Source organism: Mustela putorius, unplaced genomic scaffold (genome assembly GCF_011764305.1).
Source record: "Mustela putorius furo isolate JIRA1106 unplaced genomic scaffold, ASM1176430v1.1 tig00000577_pilon_pilon_pilon, whole genome shotgun sequence".
Taxonomy (NCBI): domain Eukaryota; kingdom Metazoa; phylum Chordata; class Mammalia; order Carnivora; family Mustelidae; genus Mustela; species Mustela putorius.
Genome location: NW_025421421.1, coordinates 6,099,872 through 6,122,706, shown reverse-complemented (window position 1 = coordinate 6,122,706; position 22,835 = coordinate 6,099,872). Strand labels below are relative to the sequence as shown.

The 22,835-nt window shown below is 44.3% G+C and overlaps 1 protein-coding gene across 3 annotated transcripts in view; it reads left to right on the top strand.

The window, feature by feature from the left end:
• Nucleotides 1–5,676, top strand: part of ASAH2 (N-acylsphingosine amidohydrolase 2) — a 69,613-nt gene extending 63,937 nt beyond the window's left edge. For all 3 annotated transcript variants that reach the window (XM_004764107.3, XM_004764108.2, XM_045081444.1), the window contains 2 exons: nt 2,214–2,302; nt 4,118–5,676. In XM_004764107.3, coding sequence (XP_004764164.1) covers nt 2,214–2,302; nt 4,118–4,310 — 282 coding nt within the window. In that variant the 3' untranslated portion in view covers nt 4,311–5,676. The remainder of the gene's footprint in view (nt 1–2,213; nt 2,303–4,117) is intronic.
• The last annotated feature ends 17,159 nt before the right edge of the window (nt 5,677–22,835 follow it).

Genomic DNA, 22,835 nt, shown 5'->3' with positions numbered 1-22,835 from the left:
GAGTAAGAGTCTCTTTCTAGACCCCTCTGCCCTTCCCCCCACTCTCTCTCAAAAAAGAAAAAAAAGAATATTCTTATAACTCCACAAGATAACTAGGCATATTCTGGTTGTGAAAACTCAAACAATAAAGAGATATATAGATGAAAAAGAAAGTATACAAAAGTGATTTCAAGGTCAGATTTTTTTAGTGTGGCAGAGGCTGCTTTTTCTGTATCCATGAGCCATTCTTCCCAGGGACCACTGTTACTTAAACCCCAAACACCCTTCTTCCAAACGAGCCTTCCATTTCTGTTCATTGAAATATCCTTATTGCTCTGATAACAATTGTGGCAATATGACATCGTCAAATATGACACTGAGGAAAAATGTTCTCCTGCTTAGAAAGTCAACATGCACCTGTTGGAAATAATTTCTCTAGGCAGTCAAACTGTGCCATAATATTTGCATGTTTATAGCATTGTTTCCTGAAGATATCAAAGCATTATGGCAAAACTGCAGGATTAGCTGTCCTTTGATACCCTTAGGCTGGAGAAATACCATCATCGTTATTGCCTTGGAGAAGCAGGAGAACAAAATGCTTAAAGCACTATAACAAGAATAGCATTGGCTTTTAAGAACGCTCTAGGACTTGGCATACAACAATTTTTCTTCCCTTTTATGTTAGTGATCCTCACCACTATTCATCGAAGTTTGTCTCTTTGTAGCCACCAGGTGAAACGCTTTACATACATTATTACATTAATCTCAGTTAATCCTCCCTACTATCCACTGGCTTACATTTTATTGTCCCCACTTTACAGATGAGGAAACTGAGGCCAGAAAGATTAAGTAACTAGGATTAACTAATTGTGTTTCAGGTAGAGATTAGGGTTGGGAGGGGGGAAAGGATAGCCACATAGTTCACATATGCAGTGTCTAGACTCATTCTGTGGTCTACACTCTACACCTGTCCATGAGATTTCACCCAAACTCCTACTCCATCCACAGCCTCTCCAATGTCCCTCTGCCCTAAATGGCCAGAGACCCTTCTCTTTACAAGCACCATCATCATAAAACTTTATTGAATATAACCTATCAGTTGAGTAATTTGAGTTTTAAATAATCCCACGGCCTAGGCGTAAGCAATGAAAAGTATAAAACTTTTCATTCAGCAAAGTTTTATACCTGTAAGTGACAGATATAAAGGGATTTAATGGGTAAAAGGGAATCAGACACAAGTCCTGCCCTTAAGGGCCCACAATTTAAAGATTTTTGAGGAAAATTGGAGATTTATGGCCTCTGTATCTTTTAATTTGTTATATCATTCAAATCTGTGCTTTACTTGACACCGAATTCTTGGTCTGAACTGAATTATTATAGCTATTTTCCAATGGGAAAAATATAACCTGCTTTTGATGTGCTTTCTAGCAATCCATTATGACAAAGTATTGGGATTGCTTTTCGCACCCGAGGACAGGGAAGATGTATGCATTCTTTTCAGTTCTTTCACTCAAGAGCTATATTTACTCATAATTCATTTATCCAGAGAAGGAAAGTTGAAGAAACTCTACCATTTTCCTTCCCAAGTCTTGAGGTAACTAGAGAAAGTCTTGGAATGTAGATCAATAAACATGTCTTGAGAAGGTTTGACTTATGCCTTTCTTAAAATGTCAAGTTTTTTTCTATCTCTTCTCCACCCCCGTTTGCAAAATTTGATATCAACTCTAACATTAAGATCACCCAGTTTTCTAAGGACATTAGGAGAAGGAAAGGCAAAGAGAAGGGGGGAAATCAGAGAGGGAGATGAACCATGAGAGAGTATGGACTCTGGGAATCAAACTGAGGGTTTGGGCAGGGGGAGAATGGGGGATGGGTGAGCCTGGTGATGGGTATTAAGGACGACATGTATTGCACGGAGCACTGGGTGTTATATGTAAACAATGAATCATGGAACACTACATCAAAAACTAATGATGTACTGTATAGGGACTAACATAGCACAATTAAAAAAATAAAATTAAAAAAGTCATGGTGTGTAATAGTCTGGATAAATGAACATTCTGAAGACATTATCTGGAATGTAAAGAGAAACACCTATGAATTTGGATGGAATTCTACTACATTTTCACACACGATATTGGCAGGTGTGCCTGCAGGCCACAAGGGACATATTTGCAGACAAGTTCCTTCCATGACCATGCAGGGTCTCACCAGTTAAACTAATTGCATTTCAGACCCATCAGACCTTCCTCACTGTTGAGAAGTATGAGGTCACCTCAGCATCATGGCAGACAGTGCATAACGACGCCTCCTGGGAGACTCGGTGAGCATGTCTGTTGGATATTTTGTCTTTCAAGCCTTGACAATAGAAGACAAATGGGAAGCCTGGCTCCATGCATGATATTAATGATATCAAATTCCCAAGGATCCTTCTGGCCATATTTAGTTGATTTATTAGAGTTCATTTAGATTCTGTTTTTCTGCAAAATATGGTGGTATGTGCTTCTGGCAGATTAGGTGCTAATGAGGTTATGGCCTCCATCTTTGTAAACATCTGTTAGTTTGGTTTCCTTCCATGGCCGCAGACATTGCCCCTGCAGACTGCTGAGCCTTCCTGCAAACTGGCCGAAAGGCACAGAGGGTGGGCTGTGGCTTCACAGAGTCTGATGCTCCTTCTGGAACAATCACCAGTCTACATGCAAAGTGTGTCATCTGTATATACCTGCCCAAGGATCCTTCATTTGAGCCAAAGGGATATTTTGAAGATTTGTAAACTGTGTCCGAAATAAGAGAATGTTTCTTCTCCCCATTGTCTACATTTCACACTGCACAAGTGGTCAGAGGTTTTGGGAATTTGTGTTGAATTCCGATCGCCTTCAGCTAAGTGACGGGTTGCATGTTGGTTTCCTTCCCAGGGTTAACCGGAAATCCAGGCTTGACCACACTGTTGCCCCTTTGATAATCACCCATAAATAGAGCATATATTTTCCTCTGATCTTTAGGACTCTAGGGCATAGGTCATTTTTTAAACTAATAATAAATACATATTTATGGTTAAAAGAAGACTATACAGTTAATAAAATTGATTTTGTTTTTTGAAAAGCCCCAAATCAGAATGACAGTGAACACTGAGGACACGGATAGGCTTCCATCCTGTCCACCAGCAGCAGTATCGCGCCTATCGTGAGAGCGCTGGGCCCATCCCTGAAAAACACAGAACATTGAGAACACCCTCACTGCCCAGAGCACTCACTCGGCACCCAGCTGGGGACCTCAGTCAGTTAGCCAGTCGTATCTCACTGGCAGGGTTATCTGAGCTCCGTGTTGTGGTCTGCATGGACCCGTGTGAGCTGACTCCATCTGTTTCTGTAAACCCAGCCGCTGTGCCACACCTCACCACGCTCTGATCCTACCAGAGGGTTCTGTTCCTCTACTGTACCCTGTGCTTTCCCGCTGAAGCCACTTTGCCTCTTGGTTCCTTCTGCTTGCAATGTCTTTCCTCTGGGCACTGTGCACTCAGTTTAAATAACATCTCCATAGAGATACCTCTGCCTTACTTGCTTCATTTACTTACTTGCTTACTACTTACTTGCTTCATTGCCTAGCACTTTTAAGATTATTTGTCAATTTCTGGTTTATTGCCCTTTCTTCCCCCACCTGGCCCCAGAGAGAAGACACTCCGTGGAACTATGGGCCATGCCTGTCTTGCTCACTACTGTATCCTCAGACCTAGAATAGTCTGGCACAGGCAGTCATTAAATATACACTTTGAACAAATGAATCTAGGTGGGAGTTTTCAGTGTCAGTTGACACAGGATGACAAGGGCAAACAGAATGTTCTATCAGTTCTCACACAAGAGATGTCATATATTCTGAGTATCAGGTGAGGGAGGCTCCTTGGGATGGATAGTGTGTGGGTAGTTAGAAAAGTAGAACAAGTGGAACTATTTCTATGAATGCGTATTTCCTAAAAGGTCCCTTCTAGAAAGTCAGTATTTGTCCCTGTTCTGTTCTTTGCTATATTCCCAATACCCGTGCAAGTGCCTTGGTTAGGCTAAGTACTCCCTGAGCATTCATTCATTTTTCGAATCACACATTTTTAAGAGTAAACTTTGGTTGGTTTGTTTTCTACCAACAGTTTCTATTGGCACAAGGGGCTGCTGGGTCACAGCAATGCCACGATACAATGGCACATTCCAGACACCGCCCAGCCTGGAATCTACAGAATAAGATACTTCGGACACAGTCGGAAGCAGGAATTTCTCAAGCCAGCGGTCATCCTTCCGTTTGAAAGTGCTTCCTCTGCCTTTGAAGTAGTAACTGCTTGGTGAACAGTTGAGAGGTCATTGAAACAGCAGCTACACTCGCTGATTTATAAAAATGATTTCACATGAATGTACACTGTGATGATGACTTCGATAATTGTCCCTATTGAGGGACAGGTAGTTAATGGCGAGTGGGACCAAGGGGGGTGGTGTGTGGGGGTCCCGTTCTTTTTGCTCTAGGAGCTTTGCACACCTGATGGTCTAAACCTAATGCATGAGTTCCCTTACGGCTGTTTGAAGGAACACGTCCCCTCAGTAGGAAGTCTCTGAAAAGTGAGGGAGAGTGCTTGCAGATATGTGAGCAATGGTCCAACTATTTATGTACAGAGTTGTTGACTGTTAGTGCTGGGGAAGATTAAAGAGATTGTGGACTTCGAGTCTTTCTTTTGCAGATGGGAGCAATGAAGTTTCGCAGATTTAAGATTATCAGAGTGTCCAGGACTCCCCCCCCCCACCACTTGCCCCCATCACGCTTAAAAATATATAAACACTGACCATCAATGTATACGCCCAATTAGAGAAAATTAGTGTGGAAATGAGCATATGCTACCTCTTCTGTCTTGAGCATACCCTCTCAGAGACATCGTCCTGGAGTCAATGTGCCTGATCCGGGACTCGTAATGCTGGTAAATTACTTCTGGCATTGCCTTCTGAGGCCAATCACGAGAAAGTCAGACCTGTAATATTTTGTTCATATCTTGTGTTTCCTTCACTGCCCTTATCCCTTCGAGTTGTGTCTCCTATTCCCAAGACTGGTTCTAAGGGATTTTGACTGTTTTCACTAATCGCATTCACCCCCCAAACGCAAGATTTGCCATTAGTGGAGATATTTAAAACAAAAGTGTTACTGGATTGGAAGGGGGTCCTTAAAAGACAAGCTCTAAATTCATTTATCTGTCTTTTGTCATGCACTTACTCATGGACCTGTTCAATCACAGGATATTTACTAAGACCTACATACCCACTATTGTACTAGTGCCCGGCCTTGGCAATTATTGTGATCATACTTGGGATGAATGTGTAAGTGTCAAAAGGGGACTGTTTCAATGGAGAACGTTTAGTATATAAATTCAATACACTCAGTTCAGTATATAAATTCTGGAAGACATTTAAAAAGCAGTAATCTCCAAGTGTTATCTTATACATAATCTGGGTTGGATGCTCTAATTTAGGGGGAAAGAGGCTCCAGACAATTTGGAAAAAGCTATTTTCGTAGTTATTTGGGGGGCATTATGAAACACCCAGCCCAGTGTCCGGAAGAATGAGATATGACAGTCTGATATTGATCGCCCAGAAGTACTGATTCTGTTTAAAATTATCCAAGTTAACAAGAAGCTGGCTCCCAGGTACCAAGTAAATTTCCAAAAACCAAGTCATGCTTTTGTATGTATGTAAAAGCTTTAGAATTTTAGGGGGAGGGCGCCTGGGTGGCTCAGTGGGTTAAGCCGCTGCCTTCGGCTCAGGTCATGATCTCAGGGTCCTGGGATCGAGTCCCGCATCAGGCTCTCTGCTCAGCAGGGAGCCTGCTTCCTCCTCTCTCTCTCTGCCTGCCTCTCTGCCTACTTGTGATCTCTCTCTGTCAAATAAATAAATAAAATCTTAAAAAAAAAAAAGAATTTTAGGGGGAAAAATCACCCTCTATTTCAAAAACAAACTTTAGGGCTTGAAAATAGTCCTGATACTAAGAACCATAATCCTGGTGTTCACTGATATATGACCAAACACATTGTATCGCACTGGAATGGACCTGGGACACTCTGATGGGCCAGGGTTCTGGTTCTGTGGAGGCTCCCTGCTGGACAATTAGCTAATCGGGATTCCAAAGAATAGTAGTTATTTCCCCTAAGCACACACGGTGTTTAGTATTAACAGTTCAGAGGCTTTGAGAAGCAGGGAATTCTCAAAGTAGTTGACCTTAGACAGATAAATGACATCAGAACGGATGATAAGATTTTAAAATGCATTTCTCATGATTCAGAAGAGCTTTTGAATTATTTTTCACTACCTCCATGCTTCCCACTGATGCTCCCCAGTGGGTCTGTGATTGCCTGTTGATGACTTGGAATGGTGGTGCCGAGCCAGACACGACACTGCTTTGGTGCTGAACCTTCCGCACCCATCCTCCGTCCACCAGGACCCCTGGCCCCAAACAACCCACAGAAATGTGTTTGTTCACTCGCTGCCGTCTCTCCCAAGCCACGCAGTCCTAGCTCTGTGGTTTGTGTAGGAAAATAAGACCAGATCCTGCATGATCATAGACCATAGCTCTTCACGCCTGCATTAAGCAACACCACAAAGAGGCAGATCTGATCTGTGAATATATAGAAATCTACATCCCAGCTGTTTTGTGGCTGCTGCTGGGAGCAGCTCTTGGGAGCTAAATCATGTGGTAAAACCTCCTGAAACGGTTGGGGAACATGGGGAAAAAAGGAGTATTGTTGGTGGGAGAAGGTGTCTGCAGAAGGTGTTGTGTCTCGTGTCAATGTATCTGTGTTCTATCTGTAATCTGTCCTCTCTGGTTTGAAGGAGGCTGTGACTTCCTCAGAAAGTACTGAATGATGTCTCTATACTTTTCAATGAGTATTGTGTCGAATTGCTAATATGCAATATATTTAATAATAAATTAGTAAGTACAATTGGGAAAGTATGTTCTGTTGAGAAGTGGTATGGACAAATGGACACTGTTTTTCCTAAGAGATGGAGTGAATGGGGCTGGATTCCACCTAGGTCGGGTCAGAAAGTGATATGAATGGTGTCTGTAAGTAACCACCCAGACATAAGGGGTCCCCTTCATTGGTTCCTTCCTGCCCTCCAAAGATTTATTGTTGGAAAAATACACATGGTTTTTGAACATTTTTTTTTTTTTTTTTTTTTTTTTTTACTACTGGACAACTGAGAGCTTCCTAGGCAGGTAGTTACCCGTAAAATCGTTTCATGAGCCAATTCCAAATAAAGATGCCAAGAATGAACAGGTGAGTATCCTTCTCTGATTTACTCTCTCATGCTTCTCCTCCAATGTAGACAAACACACTGTCCTTCTGTAATAGGAGCACATGGTTTTCATCTTTAGCCAAAAAGATTTCATCATTAGATGATCCTTTCCTGTCTTTAGTTCTTCAAATAAAGATTTTGGCTTCTGGCTGTTCCAATCCCACCTGCCTGTTTATAACTGGCTTTTGGAATATTGTGTCTTATATGATGTCACAGAGGAAAGTTTGCATGTTCCTTAGTGAAATAGTTAGAATGTGTTCATCTGTAAGTTACAAAACATTCCTGATCAACAGGGGTCCAAATAGTAAAGACATTGACCATCAGACATAGCAGTAATTCTTAAGGTGACAGAGCCAGCTTTCCCACAACCATTCTATGACGTCACTGGCTTTTTTTCCCCATTCTCAGCCTTGTCGCCTCCATCTAAAGAGAGCTCCCTCATGTCTTCCAACGGCAAGAAGGAAGAGGAGAGTTCCCAGAATCCACACTTGGAAGGTGCAAAATATTTAGTAGAATTCTCCTTACATTTCCTTGTTTACAGTTGAGTCACATGCTTCAGGGGAGCCTGAGAAAGAGAATATTTGGCATTTTTTTGCCTCTGGACGGGGAGGCAGGTTCTGATCAGCAGGGAGAAAGAGACGGGGCAAGTAGCTGCTGTGTAAGAGGGTCAGCGCACTCTGTGACCCACACTCCCAGTTACCATGACAAGCAAGGAACACTAGCCACAGAGCCAACTTAATAGCTCTTTGACCTAATTGGCACTCCTTTTCCCTTAGCAAATCTGTTTCAGGAAAGAGCACACTTTGGAACCTTGATGGCGACAAGACACGCTCTCTACACAGCAAAATCCAAATGTTCATTCAACAGATTTACACAGAGCCCCTGAATACTTGGTGGGTGTTGTGCTAGCCCCTAAGGATATAGTAATGGTTAACACAGCAAGCTCTTGTCATCAAGGAACTTCGAGTCTTAGCAGAAGATGCAGACAGGTAGATAGGCAACTCTGTAAGAGTGACCCAAACTGCTGCTGTTTAGGTTATGAGAGGTGGTGTTGGGGATATTGCAGGAGGCGTCCTGGGGAAAATAACATCTAAGCTAAGACCCAAAAGATATTAGCTAGAAGAAAGGTAGTGTGTGTATGTGCGTGTGTGTGTGTGTGTGTGTGTGTGTGTGTTTCCATGCATGGTTGCAGGATGACTACACTTTCCACGTAAGGGGAATATGAAATAGTTTATCAAGGCTGTAGTTACAGTGCAAGGGAGGAATTGTCAGAGATACAACCCTGAACTTCACCTTCAAAAAAAGCAATTTGGAGTTACATTCATATTAGCATTTCCCCCTTAAGACCTTTCACTTAAAATATGAATGCACTGAATGTATTTTCCCTTTGCTAAACTAATAAGACACAGCTATTAAAACTCAGGAAACTGATTTTTGGTTCCCAGTCTCCAGTGACATTAGGTATCAACTTTCTGTCTTCATAGGCTGGAACCATTTCTTGGAATTGAATTTATAAAGACTTCTTTTGCTCTGTCCGAATTGAATTTATAAAGACTTCTTTTGCTCTGTCCATCTCATGTTTCCAAATCTTGATTTTGCTTTGCTTTTTTATGCCTACTAAGTGGGTGAGTATAGCCAGTAAAGACCACTCTCTCCCTTGAGATGGAGTCCAGAGTTCCAGCCTACATCTTGTAAGATGTCCCACCCACATGAACTTCAAAGTTACCTTGGTGTGTCTAATTTTAAGTTATCAGAGACTGAGCCTGTGTTGATTATTTTTTTTCTTTTTTGGCTGTGTTTTAGGATAATGAGCTATCAGAAACCGGGGATATTGGCTTAACACTAGCAGGAGTAATCAAATCTCCCACCCTTCCCTCTGCATCCCCACTCTCCGGAAAGAGTGACATGAACATATTCCCCGCTCTCTTGGAGCTTCCTTATTCAATACAAGACCAGGGTAAGCTGAATGAGCACAAGAACTTAACATCCCAGCCATTGTAACTTTGAAAAAGTGTCCAACATGGGCCCACAACATTGCTGAGTGAAATTTCAGTCAACTAGCGTGTATGATTTTATCAAGTTGGCATCACCACAATGCAGAGAGTATGCACTTTGAACGTCTTTCTGAAGCTGCGGCTGGTACCCTGCCGATGTATTGCTACTCTTTGGTAAGTTCCCCTTAGCCTCAAGCCCACAGTTGTAAAGTATCTCAGGGAGTCAAAGGGGTAGCTTTTAACCATGGGATATAACTGAGAAGTTGTATAATCTGAAGGAGAGAACCTAGGTTTTAAAATCTGGTCAGCTTGGATTGAATTATGTCTGTACCCTTGGGAAGGTTACTGAGCATTCCTGCTTTATAAAATGGTGTAACAATAATGCCTTTCTATGACTGATATCGGGCTGTAGTAATTAATGTTTAAGAGAGGAAACTCATTGGAAACTAACAGGAAACAAATTCTGGAGACCAGTTGGTTTAAATCTTAGTTCTACTATTTATCCAATATCCAACCCTGAGTAATTCACTCAGTTTCTTAAAGCCACAGGTTCTTAATGCAACTCAATTTCCTAATATATGAATGAGAACAACAAAAACACATACAGTTTTTATTTGTGAGATTAGAATAAGGTAGAGTTATTGGTGGAGTATTTGGCATATAGAATATGCTGAATTTATTTAGTTGTTAATGGACTTAGCTGTCACTGAGTATTATGTAAGATTATGCAGATAAATATCTAGAAAAGAGTAGGAAATAAAAAAGAATCCTCCATTGTGAACTGAATCCATCATTTGCCCGGAGACATTACGCTTCTCCTAATCTTTTGGCTCTCTGAGGTCAGCGTGGGAAGTGTCAGAATGCGTGAAAACTGAGGCTCTGAGAGTTGTGTAGACTGAGAGATAGTGGAGATCAGAAGTGGAGCCAGAAGAAGGTTCAGAAATGTGTCAGAACATGGAAGTGTATGAAACTCTACAGTTAAAATGGTCATGCCTTACTGATGGATGGGATGGGGAGGGGAAGAAAGATGGCTTTACCAATTTAAAACACTAAAATGTCATTTGGGTGACAGTAGCAGTAGAAAGAAACACCATAGTAAAAGGAAGAGGGTTGCAGAGGGATCTGGGTTTGGATGTCTGGGACTTGACAAGGTGTCCAGGAGGCAAAGTCTAATGCACAGTGAGAAATGGGGGAGCTCAGCTTTTGCAGAGAAAGTAGGGTAAGAGATATATGGGAATCATCCATTTCAACCCAACAGTAGAAATCAAGGAAGTTGATGATTTGCAAGAAAGAGAACAAAGAGGTGGAGACACCCCGGATGACAGGCCTGTGGGAAAAACGTACTTTTAGGAAGGGGGAGGAGAAGGAGGACCAGAAAATAGTATTACTAAGAAGGACAATTAGTAGAATTCATAGAGTAAGAAGAGAGAACTCCAAGAAGGTCAATTTGGTAAAGGTTGTAGAGAAGCTAAAATGGCTAAGGATTGAGTTAAGTCTTTAATACTTGAAAGGAGTAATTTCTTAAGAATGTGGAAGGCATATACAAGAGATAATGTGGTTATCTACGGTGTTGGTGGGATGTGGCGAAGACAAACAGCGGCCATTCTGTATCTGCTCTCCCATTCATAGTGAACGTTTGCGCTGGCCCCAGGGCAGGGCTCCGTTGCTCAGCCTGGGTGTATCCCAGGACTAAATCTGACTGCTGGGAATAACCATCCAACTTAGGTTCTGTTCAGTGGGAAGATAGATGTGGTATGTTCTGTTTCCCTACTTGTGCCCTCGGAAAGGATAGTCTTATCCTCCCTTTCCCAGTTCCTTCCTAGTAATGGACAAGGTGGCAAGGGCCGGAGCAGCCATCTTGAGTCTGGAAATGGAAGTTCCATGTCAAGGAGGGCAAGCCTATAAAAGATGTCTGGGTCCTTGCTAGTCCCTGAGAGTCAAATCATTCCTTGACTGCTTCATTTCAGATGATGAGCTGAGGGGGATGTAAATTCCCATCTCTTCTTTTACTATTCACATCATCGCTAGAACAGCAGAAACCTATATTCTAACTACTACACTGATCGTAGTCTCCACAAAGGCTATGATTGAGACACTTTCTTCTACAATGGCTAGAATAAATATCAACATATTTACATAAAATTAGAAAGCAGATCTCTACTAAGTGACCTAGAGAAAATGGTAGGGTGACCTCTGTATGTTTTTTTGCCTCTCTGGCCATTATGAGTTAGATCATGTCCCCCAAAACAATGGTTGAAGTTCCTAACCCCTGGTGCTTCAAATGTGGCCTTATTTGGAAATAAGTTCATTGCCAATGTAATTAGTTAAGATGAGGTCATGGTAGAGTAGGGAAGGCCCTTAATCCAATATGACTTTTAATAAAGATATCTTTATTTTAAAAAATGCCACATACAGAGCTGCAGACAAGGAGAATGCAATGTGAATAAAGAGCAGAGAACTGAGGTCTGTGTCTACACAAGGAATCCCAAAGATTGCAATAAAACCACCAGAACCAAGTTGAGAGGCATGGAGCAGATTCTCCCTCACAGCCCTCAGAACCAACCAACCTGCTGACCCTTTGGTCTTGGACTTCTAGCCTCCCAAACAGTAAGCCAACAAATTACTGTTGTTTAAACACCCAGTGTATGGCGTTTTGTTATGGCAGTCCTGGGAAATGAACATACTGGCAAATGGATTAATTTCCACCCCTATAGACGCCCACCAGAAGAGATCCTTGGGTGCCATCCAGTTTAGAAGACATAATAATTACATCTGTTCTTTACTCTTTGGGATAAAATGACCTACGGTTATTTTATGGCAACTGGTCTCATCTGTCTTTGGTTGTCTCTGAGTTCATCTGTCACTGTCAAAGACTATAGTAAATTCTAAAACTAATTTCCATATCATAAAAAGCCAAATGAATCAATTATGATGCAGCTCTAACTAAAATTTTATGGAGAGTAAACATTCTTCGATTTTGGGAATTGATCTTTTATGGGCTGTGGGTGAGACTAGGAATATCTATTACATATATTTATAAGATGACAGAATCAGGACACATATAATTATGCATGTTTATTCTCAGTTCTTATTGAACTAAATTGGGTTTTTTCATTTCCAATCTATTATGCAAGTATGATGAGATCAGCAGCAAATGAGAGACTTGTCAGCATGGAGTCTATCTTCCTGTTTACATGGAGACACAGCTAGAAAGGAATCCTAATATAATTTAGGAATTTGGTAGTGCCAATTTCAAATCAAGGCAGAAGATGGCTGTTTCTTTGCATTAGGTTATTTTGCAAAAAGTAAGAGCAGTGAGTTTTTCTCTCTATGAGTGTTTTACTTAATATTGACATAAATGAATGCTTTCTATTTCAAGACATGCTTTTGTGAATAAGAGAATGCTTTAAAGATTATTGAAAAGGAATCTTTTTGGACCTTTGGACTTTTGTTTATATCTTAAAACCACCATTCCCCACTCTGCTTCTATGTTGTTGTTTTTTAAGATTCCATGTATGAGTACTATCATGTGGTATTTGTCTCTCTCTTTTTGACTTATTTCACTTGGAGTCATGCCCTCCAAATCCATCCATTTGTCACCAATGGCAGGATTTCCTTCTGTTTCACTGTTGACTCATATTCCATTGCATATTTCAATCACATCTTCTTTATCTGTTCATCCATTGATGGACACTTTAATTTTTTTCTGTTTTTTGACTATTATGAGTAATGTTGCAATACATATGAGAGGGTGCATACCTTTGGGATATCATGTTTTCATTTCTTTTGGATCTATACTCAGAAGTATAATTGCAGTGTTGTACGGTAGTTTTATTTTTAGGTTTTTGAGGACCCTCCATAATGGTTTCCACAGTGGTTGCAGCAGTCTGCATTCCCACCAACAGTGCGCGAGGGTTCCCTTTTCTGCACATTTGTTACCAAACTACCTCATCTTTTTGATGATAGTCATCTAACTGGTGTGAGATGCTATCTTGTCGTTTTGATTTTAATTTGTCCTTGGTGGTGGTGAGTATCTTTTCATGTACTTGCTGGCCATCTGCATATCTTCTTTGGAAAAATGTCTACTCAGTTCCTCAAACCAATTTTTTTTTTTTTTTTTTTTTAAGCAGAGAGAGAGAGGAAGAAGCAGGCTCCCTGCTGAGCAGAGAGCCCAATGCGGGACTTGATCCCAGGACCCTGAGATCATAACCTGAGCTGAAGGCAGAGGCTTAACCCATGGAGCCACCCAGGCTCCCCAAACCATTTTTAATTTAAATTGGTTTTGTTGTTGTTGTTGTTGATGATGATGATGAGTTGTATGAGTGTTTGTATATTTTGGATATTAACCCTTTGTCAGAGGTATGGCTTGTAAATATTTTCTCCCATTTTGTAGGTTGCCTTTTCATTTTCTTGATGGCTTCTTTTGCTCAACACCCAAAAATGAGTAACCCGATTAAAAAATGGACAGAAGACATGAATAGATATTTCTCCAAAGAAGACCAACAGATGGCCAGTGGACACAGGAAAAGATATTCATCATCACTTATCAGGGAAAATCAAATCAAAATCACAATGAGATATCACCGCACACCTGTCAAAATGGCTCAAGACAACAACATAAAAAACAACAGGTGTTGGCAAAGATGTGGAGAAAAAGGAACCCTCGTGCGCTGTTGGTGGGAAACGCAAACTGGGGAAGCCACTTGGGAAAACAGAGTGGAGGTTAAAACAAACAGTTAAAGATAGAACTACATTATGATCCCACACTATTGGGTATTTACCCAAAGAAGAAGAAAAAATACTAATTCAAAGGGATACATGCACCCCTATGTTTATAGTAGCACATTATCTACACTAGCCAAGATCTGGAAGCAACCCAAGCATCCATCAGTTGATGGATGGGTAAAGAAGATGTGACATCTATACAATGGGATGTTATTCAATCATGAGAAAGAGTGAAATCTGGCCATTTACAACTACATAAATTGAGCTGGAGGGCATAATGCCAAGTGAAATAAGTCAGTCAGAAAAAGACAAATACCAAATGATTTCACTCATATGTGGAGCTTAAGAAACACAGGAGGAGAAGAAGAGACAAAACACCAGACCCTTAACCATAGAGAACAAACTGATGGTTCCAGAGGGGAGGCGGGTGGGGCGAAGGCGGGAACAGGTGAAGGGGATGAAGAAAACGCCTCTCCCGTTGAGCATGGAGTAGTGCACAGAACGGCTGAATCACTATAGTACACGAATATAATACTATAGAAACTAACAGGATACTATGGCAACTACGCTGGAATTAAAATTTTAAAAATTAAGAAATAAAAGTTTATTTTAAAGTAAAAAAATAAGGACACGTGACGTAATTATGGGAAAGCACAACCACTTGCTAGAGGCTGATGGTGGAGACATGGGGGTCCATCATGTTATTATTCTTTTGGTCTTTTCCGTATGTTTGAAGGGCTGCACTGGGATTTGTAAAAGGAGTGGGTGCAGAACACATGGGGGTTAGCGTGACTGTGAGAATGGGGTGCGGGGAGGAGGGGGCTGAGAAGGGCTGCGATTTCAGACCTGGGTGACCCAGGAATAGCAGTGCCCTGCAGAGTTGCACTTGTTACGTGAAAATCAGGAAGGAGCCGGAGGGTGACAGCAACGCTTTTGGGTGCATGACATTTGAAATTCTGGCTGGAAGTCATCTACGAGTGCTCCTGAGCCCGTTAGGAATGCTCATTCTGCATCCTCAGTAGTTTGGAGAAGAGAAGTAGCAGGGCGTGGTGTACGGGCTTCACGCTCAGCTTTTCCTGCAACACTCAAGAGCGACAGTTTCAAAGCTGAAACACCATGGGGGAAAAAGATACGAAAGTTCCTAAAAATACAATATTGATGAAGGGACCTGCCATTTAGCTCAAGATGGGTACCTGAATGGCTTCAAAGCCAAATGTGAAAAGCCTTGGCGTGGAGGTGGGGCTCTGGGGCAGGAGCACCGGGAGGACTGGGTCATTCTGGGCCAGCAGAATGGGACTTGCTTCTCCAAGTAAAGTTGACATGCCAGGCAGCTTGCACAAATGACACAGCCTTCCCCTGCCTGCAACAGACAGCTTTTGGACTTAATGTGCACCTCCCCTCCCCTGCCCCTTCTCCAAATGAGGAAGGGGCCACAACACAGCAGACAGACCCTTGAGGCTCCATCATCTGAGCCTGTCCTCAGGGCTTCTGTTTAAACATCCTGACTCCCAGTGGTAGAGACTCAAATCGTGGTGGATTCAGAACTCTTCTGTGGGACTCCGAAGTCTTGGGTCACCATCCTTTTTCTCCTGCAAAGCATCTGGTGAATTGGGGATATATTTCTTAAAGACTCTGATTCTTGTCAATGATTTGATCTTCCAAGTCTCAGAACCGTGTGGATTTCACTGGGCGTCTCTGTCGCCTGATTCACACAGGAGCTGGTGGAGAAGCGTGTTGGAAAAGATTGAGAGCCTGTGTCTGGGTCCGGGGCAAAGTGTGTTCTGAGTCACTAACACTCATTGACATGATGGGGACCAGTGCCTAACCAGTGGCTCAGCGTTTGCCCTTCCTGATCTCCAGAATTCTACAGATCTCCCTCCCAACCCCCTTTCCAAGGGAATTACATACACAGGCAGAATTTTCAGGAGGGACAGACACACATTTTGGACACGACTTTACTCCTTGATCCCTCCAGCAAAATAGACCAATTTCCTCCAGGCTGATGGACAGCATCAGAGATTTCAGAGGGTATGAAACAAACTGGATAGTCATCCCGGGATGAATCCACATGGACTCTGTGGGATTTTTCTCTCCACTGAATCGTCAGTGCCACCTACTGAAGCAGCCAGGAAGCGATGCCAAGCCTATGGAAGGATGTGCAATCACAGCGAGGGGAAATCTTTTGCTTTATACTGAAGACCACACGTTTTTCGGCTCATAATTGAGCTGCATGGACATGATAATTTTTTAATAGGTGAATCCTTTTGAGAAGCTGTTACATTTTGAATTCAATATGAACAACAATCGTGAGTAGGTTGTCAATACCTGTTGAGTCATTTTTTTGTGTTTAAAAATGATTATTTAAATGATAGAATTGAAGATTAAGCACCCCAAGCTCCTTTTGTACACTTCTGATGTCCTTATCATTGTCAAAATGTTGGTTTTAGGAGGTAAACAAGTCTGGGCGGGAGAAACAAAAGGCAAGTGGTGTTTGTCAAACGTCTATTATATTTTTCTCCAAGTTACTATTCCCAGGACTGTTGACATCGGTGTCACAGAAGAGTCCCATGATCTAGTAAATTTGAGAATTACTATGTACCGATCCCTTTCTCCCCAACTCACAAGGCACGCTTGGATAGTAGAGGCTTTTAGATTCTCTGATGGTGAGAAGTCTGTTTAATTCTAATTCAATGTTTCCTAAGCTTAGTTGAACACGACTTAGATATTTTAAAACACTTCAGATATGGGGCTCTCACATGCCAGACGCAGTGCCAGGTACTTTGCATACATGAACTGACCGCAACTTCATTACAGCCTGTGATTTTACAGAGGACGGAGCTGAGGGTTAAGGGAAATTTTGCAGTGTACATTGTTAGCAACAGTGCTGGAACCAAAAGCCAGGCCTGCCTGATGCCTAAGTGTAAGCTGTCCCCTACTTCACCACATGGACTCTGGACACACCACTGCAGTTTCCATATGGCTGAGGGCAGGATCTTCTGCTTGACAAGGTGAAGCATGGCCACAAGAGCCCCCATTTTCAGTCGGCCTTTCCCTGGGATAGAGGCACTTTCAACGCTCTTGTTGGAGAAGCAAGTGATTTGCTTCTCCTGCGTGTTAGACGTGGCCTGCCTGTGACAGGTGCATTGTGTCATTTTTCGCAAACTCAGCCATCTCCTTCCAAAGCTGGCCTCATTTTGGAGGGTATCTGGAGAGAAAGGATGTCTCTGGGAATTTTTCATTTGTGCAACATATGCTCCCCTTCCTTCCTAGGTCTGTACTGGGCTTAGGTTTCTTGGCCATGAAAACAGAATTTATAGTCAGATTCTCTGAGATTCAGGTTCAAAGGCATTTCCTGCAGGGATTATAGATTTTGTACCTTACCAACAAGGCGCAGCTGTGAAAGAACAGGCTGTTCCAGAAGGTCACCTGTCCAGAAGCTATTTTTAGGCAGATTATTTTGGGTGCTTTATAGATGAAAGGTGAATGAGAGCAGGCCTTTCGGAGAGGGCGCAGGGCGGGACAGGCTTTTTGAACTTGGCTGTCTCCCTCACACCCTGCAACCCTGAGTCTTGGTTTTGTCACACGGCCAAAGGAGGCAAATGGACCTCATTCTTCAGGCTGAACTGAGGACCAGATGAGGTCCTGATATCTTTGTTCTCATGTTCCAAATTGTTACAAGCCCATGAAACCCAACAAAGATGACCACTTAAAAAACAGCTGACAATGGGTTCCTGGGTGTTTCAGTGCGTTAAATGTCTACTTTCGGCTCAGGTCATGATCCCAGGGTCCTAGGAGCAAGCCCAGAGTCAGGCTCCCTGCTCAGCGGGGAGTATGCTTCTCCCTCTCCCTCTGTAGCTCTCCCTGCTTGTGTTCTCTCTCCCTTTCCATGAAAGAAAGAAAGAAAATCTTAAAAAAAAAAAAAAAAAAAGCAGCTGATAAAATATGTTGAAGTGGATGTGGAAAACTGCATGTCTGACCCACATTCTAGAGAACATTCTGGATTCCCCACCACCCCGTTCTTCAAACTGTGGTTTAAAAAGAAGGTGAATTTAAGAAGTTTGACGAGACAAGAGGAAAGCCAGACTTTTCATGTGGATTAGAAATAGGATTATGGGGGCGCCTGGGTGGCTCGGTGGGTTAAAGCCTCTGCCTTCGGCTCAGGTCCTGGGATTGAGACCTGCATCGGGCTCTCTGTTCAACAGGGAGCCTGCTTCCCCCTCTCTCTCTGCCTACTTGTGATCTCTGTCAAATAAATAAATAATAATTATTAAAAAAAAATAGGATTACGGCCCATCACGAAAATAAACTTGTATTACATAAGTGATGTGTGTGTGTTATGTTCTCTCTGGACTGTGTGCTTGGTTTGAGTCTAGGTGCCCACGTGGGTCAGCTGGTTCCTCCCTTCCCTTCAAGGTACCCAAGTGAGAAGACATCCTCTGCTCTCACACTCTCAGGAAGAAGTTATGTATTCGTGTGGCTCGGGATGAATGGGCCCACATTCACTTTCAAGGTCATCCTGCCACCCTCCATGTTCAGAACCTGTCTCTGACCTGCAACGGCCTTGACAGAGAGCCGGCGGGGAGGATTTTGGCTTCCTGGCATCAGATGGCGGAGTAATGAAGACCTACCCCAGGAGCCCCAGAACAAAGGTTCAGCTCCCGGGGATGGACGGGCAAGCCTGCCAGAGGTCCACTTGCGTGAGGAGTCCAGGAGCTTAGAGGAAGGGAGAGCTGACTCTTGGACTTCAGCTTCTCCACAAAACCCCTCTCTGTTTTGGGGGCGTCACTGAAACCAAACCCCAGCCTCCTGGGACCATCCTGAGTCTGGGAGGACCGGTGCTATAACCGGCGATCGTCCTGAACACAGGGATTGTGTCTGCTCCGGCCATGGAAGCAGGTGCTGGGCGGTTCATCTTCATGGGCGAGGGCGTTATTTCTGAGTGTGGGGTCCACTGGCTCCAGAACCCGAGAGGCCTGGCAGGCATCATGTTTTTCCCCCAGAGAGGCAGATGTTCACCGCCACTGGCTCAGATGAACAGAAGTGGCCAGAGGATGGCCTGTGGATGGGGGAGAGCCCCGGTAAGCCAGACTTGAGTCCGTCTCTGCTTATTACCTGACACTCCACAAGCCCAACTCTAACAGGAGCCAGTGATGATACTGCAGCGACTCTGGGCATCGGTGTCCCTGCAGACCGGTGGGCAATCATCTTCTGAACCTCTGAGTTCTCCCCTCGCCAGCCGGCAGTCACCCAGTAACCAGCTAGGTCTCTTCTGGCAAGGCAATCCTTGTACCGTATTCTGGCCACAGTGTTACGGGGTCTTTCCTTTTGGGGATCTCGGTCAGTGGGTCTTGGATCTGAAAATTCTTTCTCATCTGGGAACTGAGCAAAGGATCTTGACGTGTTATTGAGGCAACGGCTCTCGGCCTCCTTCTCTACACCCTCACTACCTGCCTAGTTGGCTTGAGGGGACACAAGAGAATATTCGATCAGCATAATGAATATCCTATTAACCATTTCCACTACTCTGTGTGGCTGAGGGTCTCTGGGCTGCCTGTCAGATGTTGCTGGTTACTAAGGTAAGGCAGCTCCCTGGCTTCGGGTGTGGGAGCACGGTCTCCTGGCCTCTGTTGCTCCGGGGCCCATCACCCTGCTGTACCGTACTGTGAGCCCTGGCTGGCAGAGGAGGACCACTCGCTCGCATATTCCTTACAGTGTGTGCTCTGAACCCTCCGCTGCTGCAACTCTGGATCCATAGTATCTCCAGCCGACAGGCCACCTCTCTGAACCTTTCGATTTTCTCTAGCATTTTCCAGGGCAATGCAGGCCTTTCTACTTATCAGAGCGAGTCATCATCATCTCCAGGCTCAAGAGTCATCTGTTACATGAGGGGCACCTGGGCGGCTCAGTCAGTCAAGTGTCCAGCTCTGGATTTAGGCTCAGGTTATGACCTCAGGGTCATGAGATGGAGCCCGTGTCTGGCTCTGTGCTCAGCTTGGAGACTGCCTGAGTTTCTCTCTCTTTCCCTATCCCTTTGCCCCTCCCCCCTCAAATAAATACATAAATCTTAAAAAAAAAAAAAAAAAGAGCCACCTGTTACATGCAATGGAAGATCACCCAACCAAAACCAAGAGCAAACAAAAAAAGCAGGAAATCCTGCTCTTTGCAACCACATAGATGGAGCTTGACAGTGAAATAAGCCAGAGAGAGAAAGACAGATTCTGTCTGATCTCATTTATACATGGAATCTAAAGAAAAAAAAAAAAATGGAACTCCTAGATCTGGAGGACAGATGGAAGGACACCAGAGGTGAAGAGTGGTGTGTGAGCGAGGTCAGGTAATGTGGTTGAAAGACACAAAGTCCCAGTTATAAGAGAAATGAGTTCTGGGGCTGTAAGGGACAGCACCGCGACCATGGGTCAGAACACCATACTGCACATTTGTAAGCTGCTAAGATTCGGTCTTGTAGGTTCACATTGCAAGAGAAGATTTTAACAGTGTGAGGTAGTGGACATTAATGAGGTCTGTTGTGACTATTTCACAATATATACATATGCCAAATCATTATGTTGTACAGCTTAAATTAATGCAATTTATATGTCCAAAAAAGGTCACTTGAAATAGGCAGGATAATGCCCCTCCCCACCCTCAAAAGATGTCTGTGTCCCAATCCCTGGAACCTGTGAAAATGTTACCTTCCTTGGCCACCGGCCGTTCACAGCTGCGATGAGGGATCTTAATTTGATTAAGATTGAGGATGGGGAGGAGGGCCTCAGTCATCCACGCGTGCCTCAACGTGATCACGAGGGCCCTTACTAGCGGAAGCCAGAGCACATGGTTGGAGAGCGCGATTGGGGGGGGTGCTACTCACGGCGGGGGGGCAGGGGTCAAGAATGCTCGCAGCCTCCAGAAGCAGATATGGAAACAGATCTCCGCCTCGTCTTCAGAAGGAACATGGCTTTGCGGATCTCTTGATTTTCGCCAGTCAGATCCATTTCGGACTTGCAGTCTCTGCAGCTCTCAGGTATGAGATCTGTGTTGTCTCAAGCCATTACGGTCTGGGGCGATCTGTTAGAGCAGCAGAGTGCTAACACGGCCCCCACCGTGAGGTCGCCCCTTCCTCCGGGATCGGTCCTGCAGTGTTAAATCCTCTGGTTCCAAAGTGCCTCAAGTCAATGGACTCTGCCTTTTCCAGCCTGACTCACTGGCCCCCACACAGTCCAACCCCAGGGGTTCTCCTTTGGCTTCTGCTTGTATCTGCTGGGTAACTTCTGCCACTCCTTGCAGGGGTGCACCTTCTTTCCTATCAGCCCCAGCATGTCCAAAGCCAAGTCACACTGCATTTGACCCTTTCTATCGGCCTGAAAGTCAGGTGAGGAGGTGGGGGCATCGCCTTACGGGGACGCCCGTTGCCTGGTGCAGGAGAAGTTTCTGTGGTGTCTTTCCACACAGGGGACATGTTAGTTCTTCTGTGCAGGGTGGGCCACTGCTGCAAACTTTTGTTGAGGGGGGAGGGGGGACCTTGGACCAAGAGCCCTGGGGGTCTCCACCCAGACGTCCCCATCCCATATTCCTGGGTCCCATGTGTTCCCAACCAGAGACATGGTTTCAGCTTAACTGACCTATTTTGGGTGAGTATTTAAATGTGAGTCACTGTGCGGATTCAAGGACAGCACTCCGAGAGCCAGCAAAATCATACACGGTGCACAGTAGACTCAGTTAATGTTTGTGAGGTAAAGAGGAGGAAGAGACACTCCACAATAGTCCAAGAGCCATAGGTATGCTCAGAGAAAAGACGAGAACAGCTTCTAGAGCCACTAATCCTGCGTTATTATCAAAATGTCTCTGGAGTTTGGCAGCTTTCTCGGGCGTTTGGAATAGTTCCTCAGCTGCTTGCTTTTCCACTACAAGGGATAAGCTACTGACAAAGTCCTTGGGTTCTCTCAGCCCAGAGTTGTCCGTCCCCCAGACTCAGTTTCACCCTGTCCTTCTGTACAGCATTAATACAACCCAGTAAAGACTCACCAGCTCTTCTGTCTGTGCAACACTCGTTCCCCAATATCCTGCAAATGCCTGTCAAAGGCATTCGCTTCCATCAGGGCATTTGCCCAGGGTTACACAAGTGAACTCTTCAGCAAGGAGATTGCCATCTGCAAGGGACACTCCGTGCCCTATGGCCATCGAGGATGGAGTCCTCCCTGTCCGTCAGGTCACGATGGGGCCAGTCCTGAAACTTCACAATATTGGCACACAGCAAGGGCATCCTCAGTGGTAGCTGAACAAATCAGCAAAACAGTGGGGTTTTTTGCCCGCTTCTGGGATCACCTGTGCGTCTAACACAAGAGACCGTCCCTTGAGGATCCAGGGGGAGGGAACAGAAACTGGAAGGAGAAGCTGCAGACCGCAGGGCCGATCTGGTGTTTGTGTAAGGAGAGGAGAGGGGAGAGAGGGATCGCATCTGAAGATCCTCAGATCACAGAGCAGCTTGAGAAAGTCTCCGTCAGGCTGATGGAAAATCCTGGGCAAAGCTTGCTGGAAAGGTGACTCCCCTGCTGGCAGTGAGGGTCTGGCCCTTGCCTCCTGCTGGGCTTGATCAGGGTCTGGGAGCAGCCCTGGGAAAGTGTGAGCCAGCCGGCAGGTCCCGCTGTGGCTGCTGCTCCCTTACGGGAGGTCTGAAGGTCTTGCCTCCATGGCCACTGCAGAAGTGAATGTCCTCCGTTCTGGAGGGAAGCTGCCAGGTTTGAAACTTGACAGTGCCGCGGGGAAAGCAAGTTCCCTGCTGAGCAGCGAGCCCAACGCAGGGCTCGATCCCAGGACCCTGAGA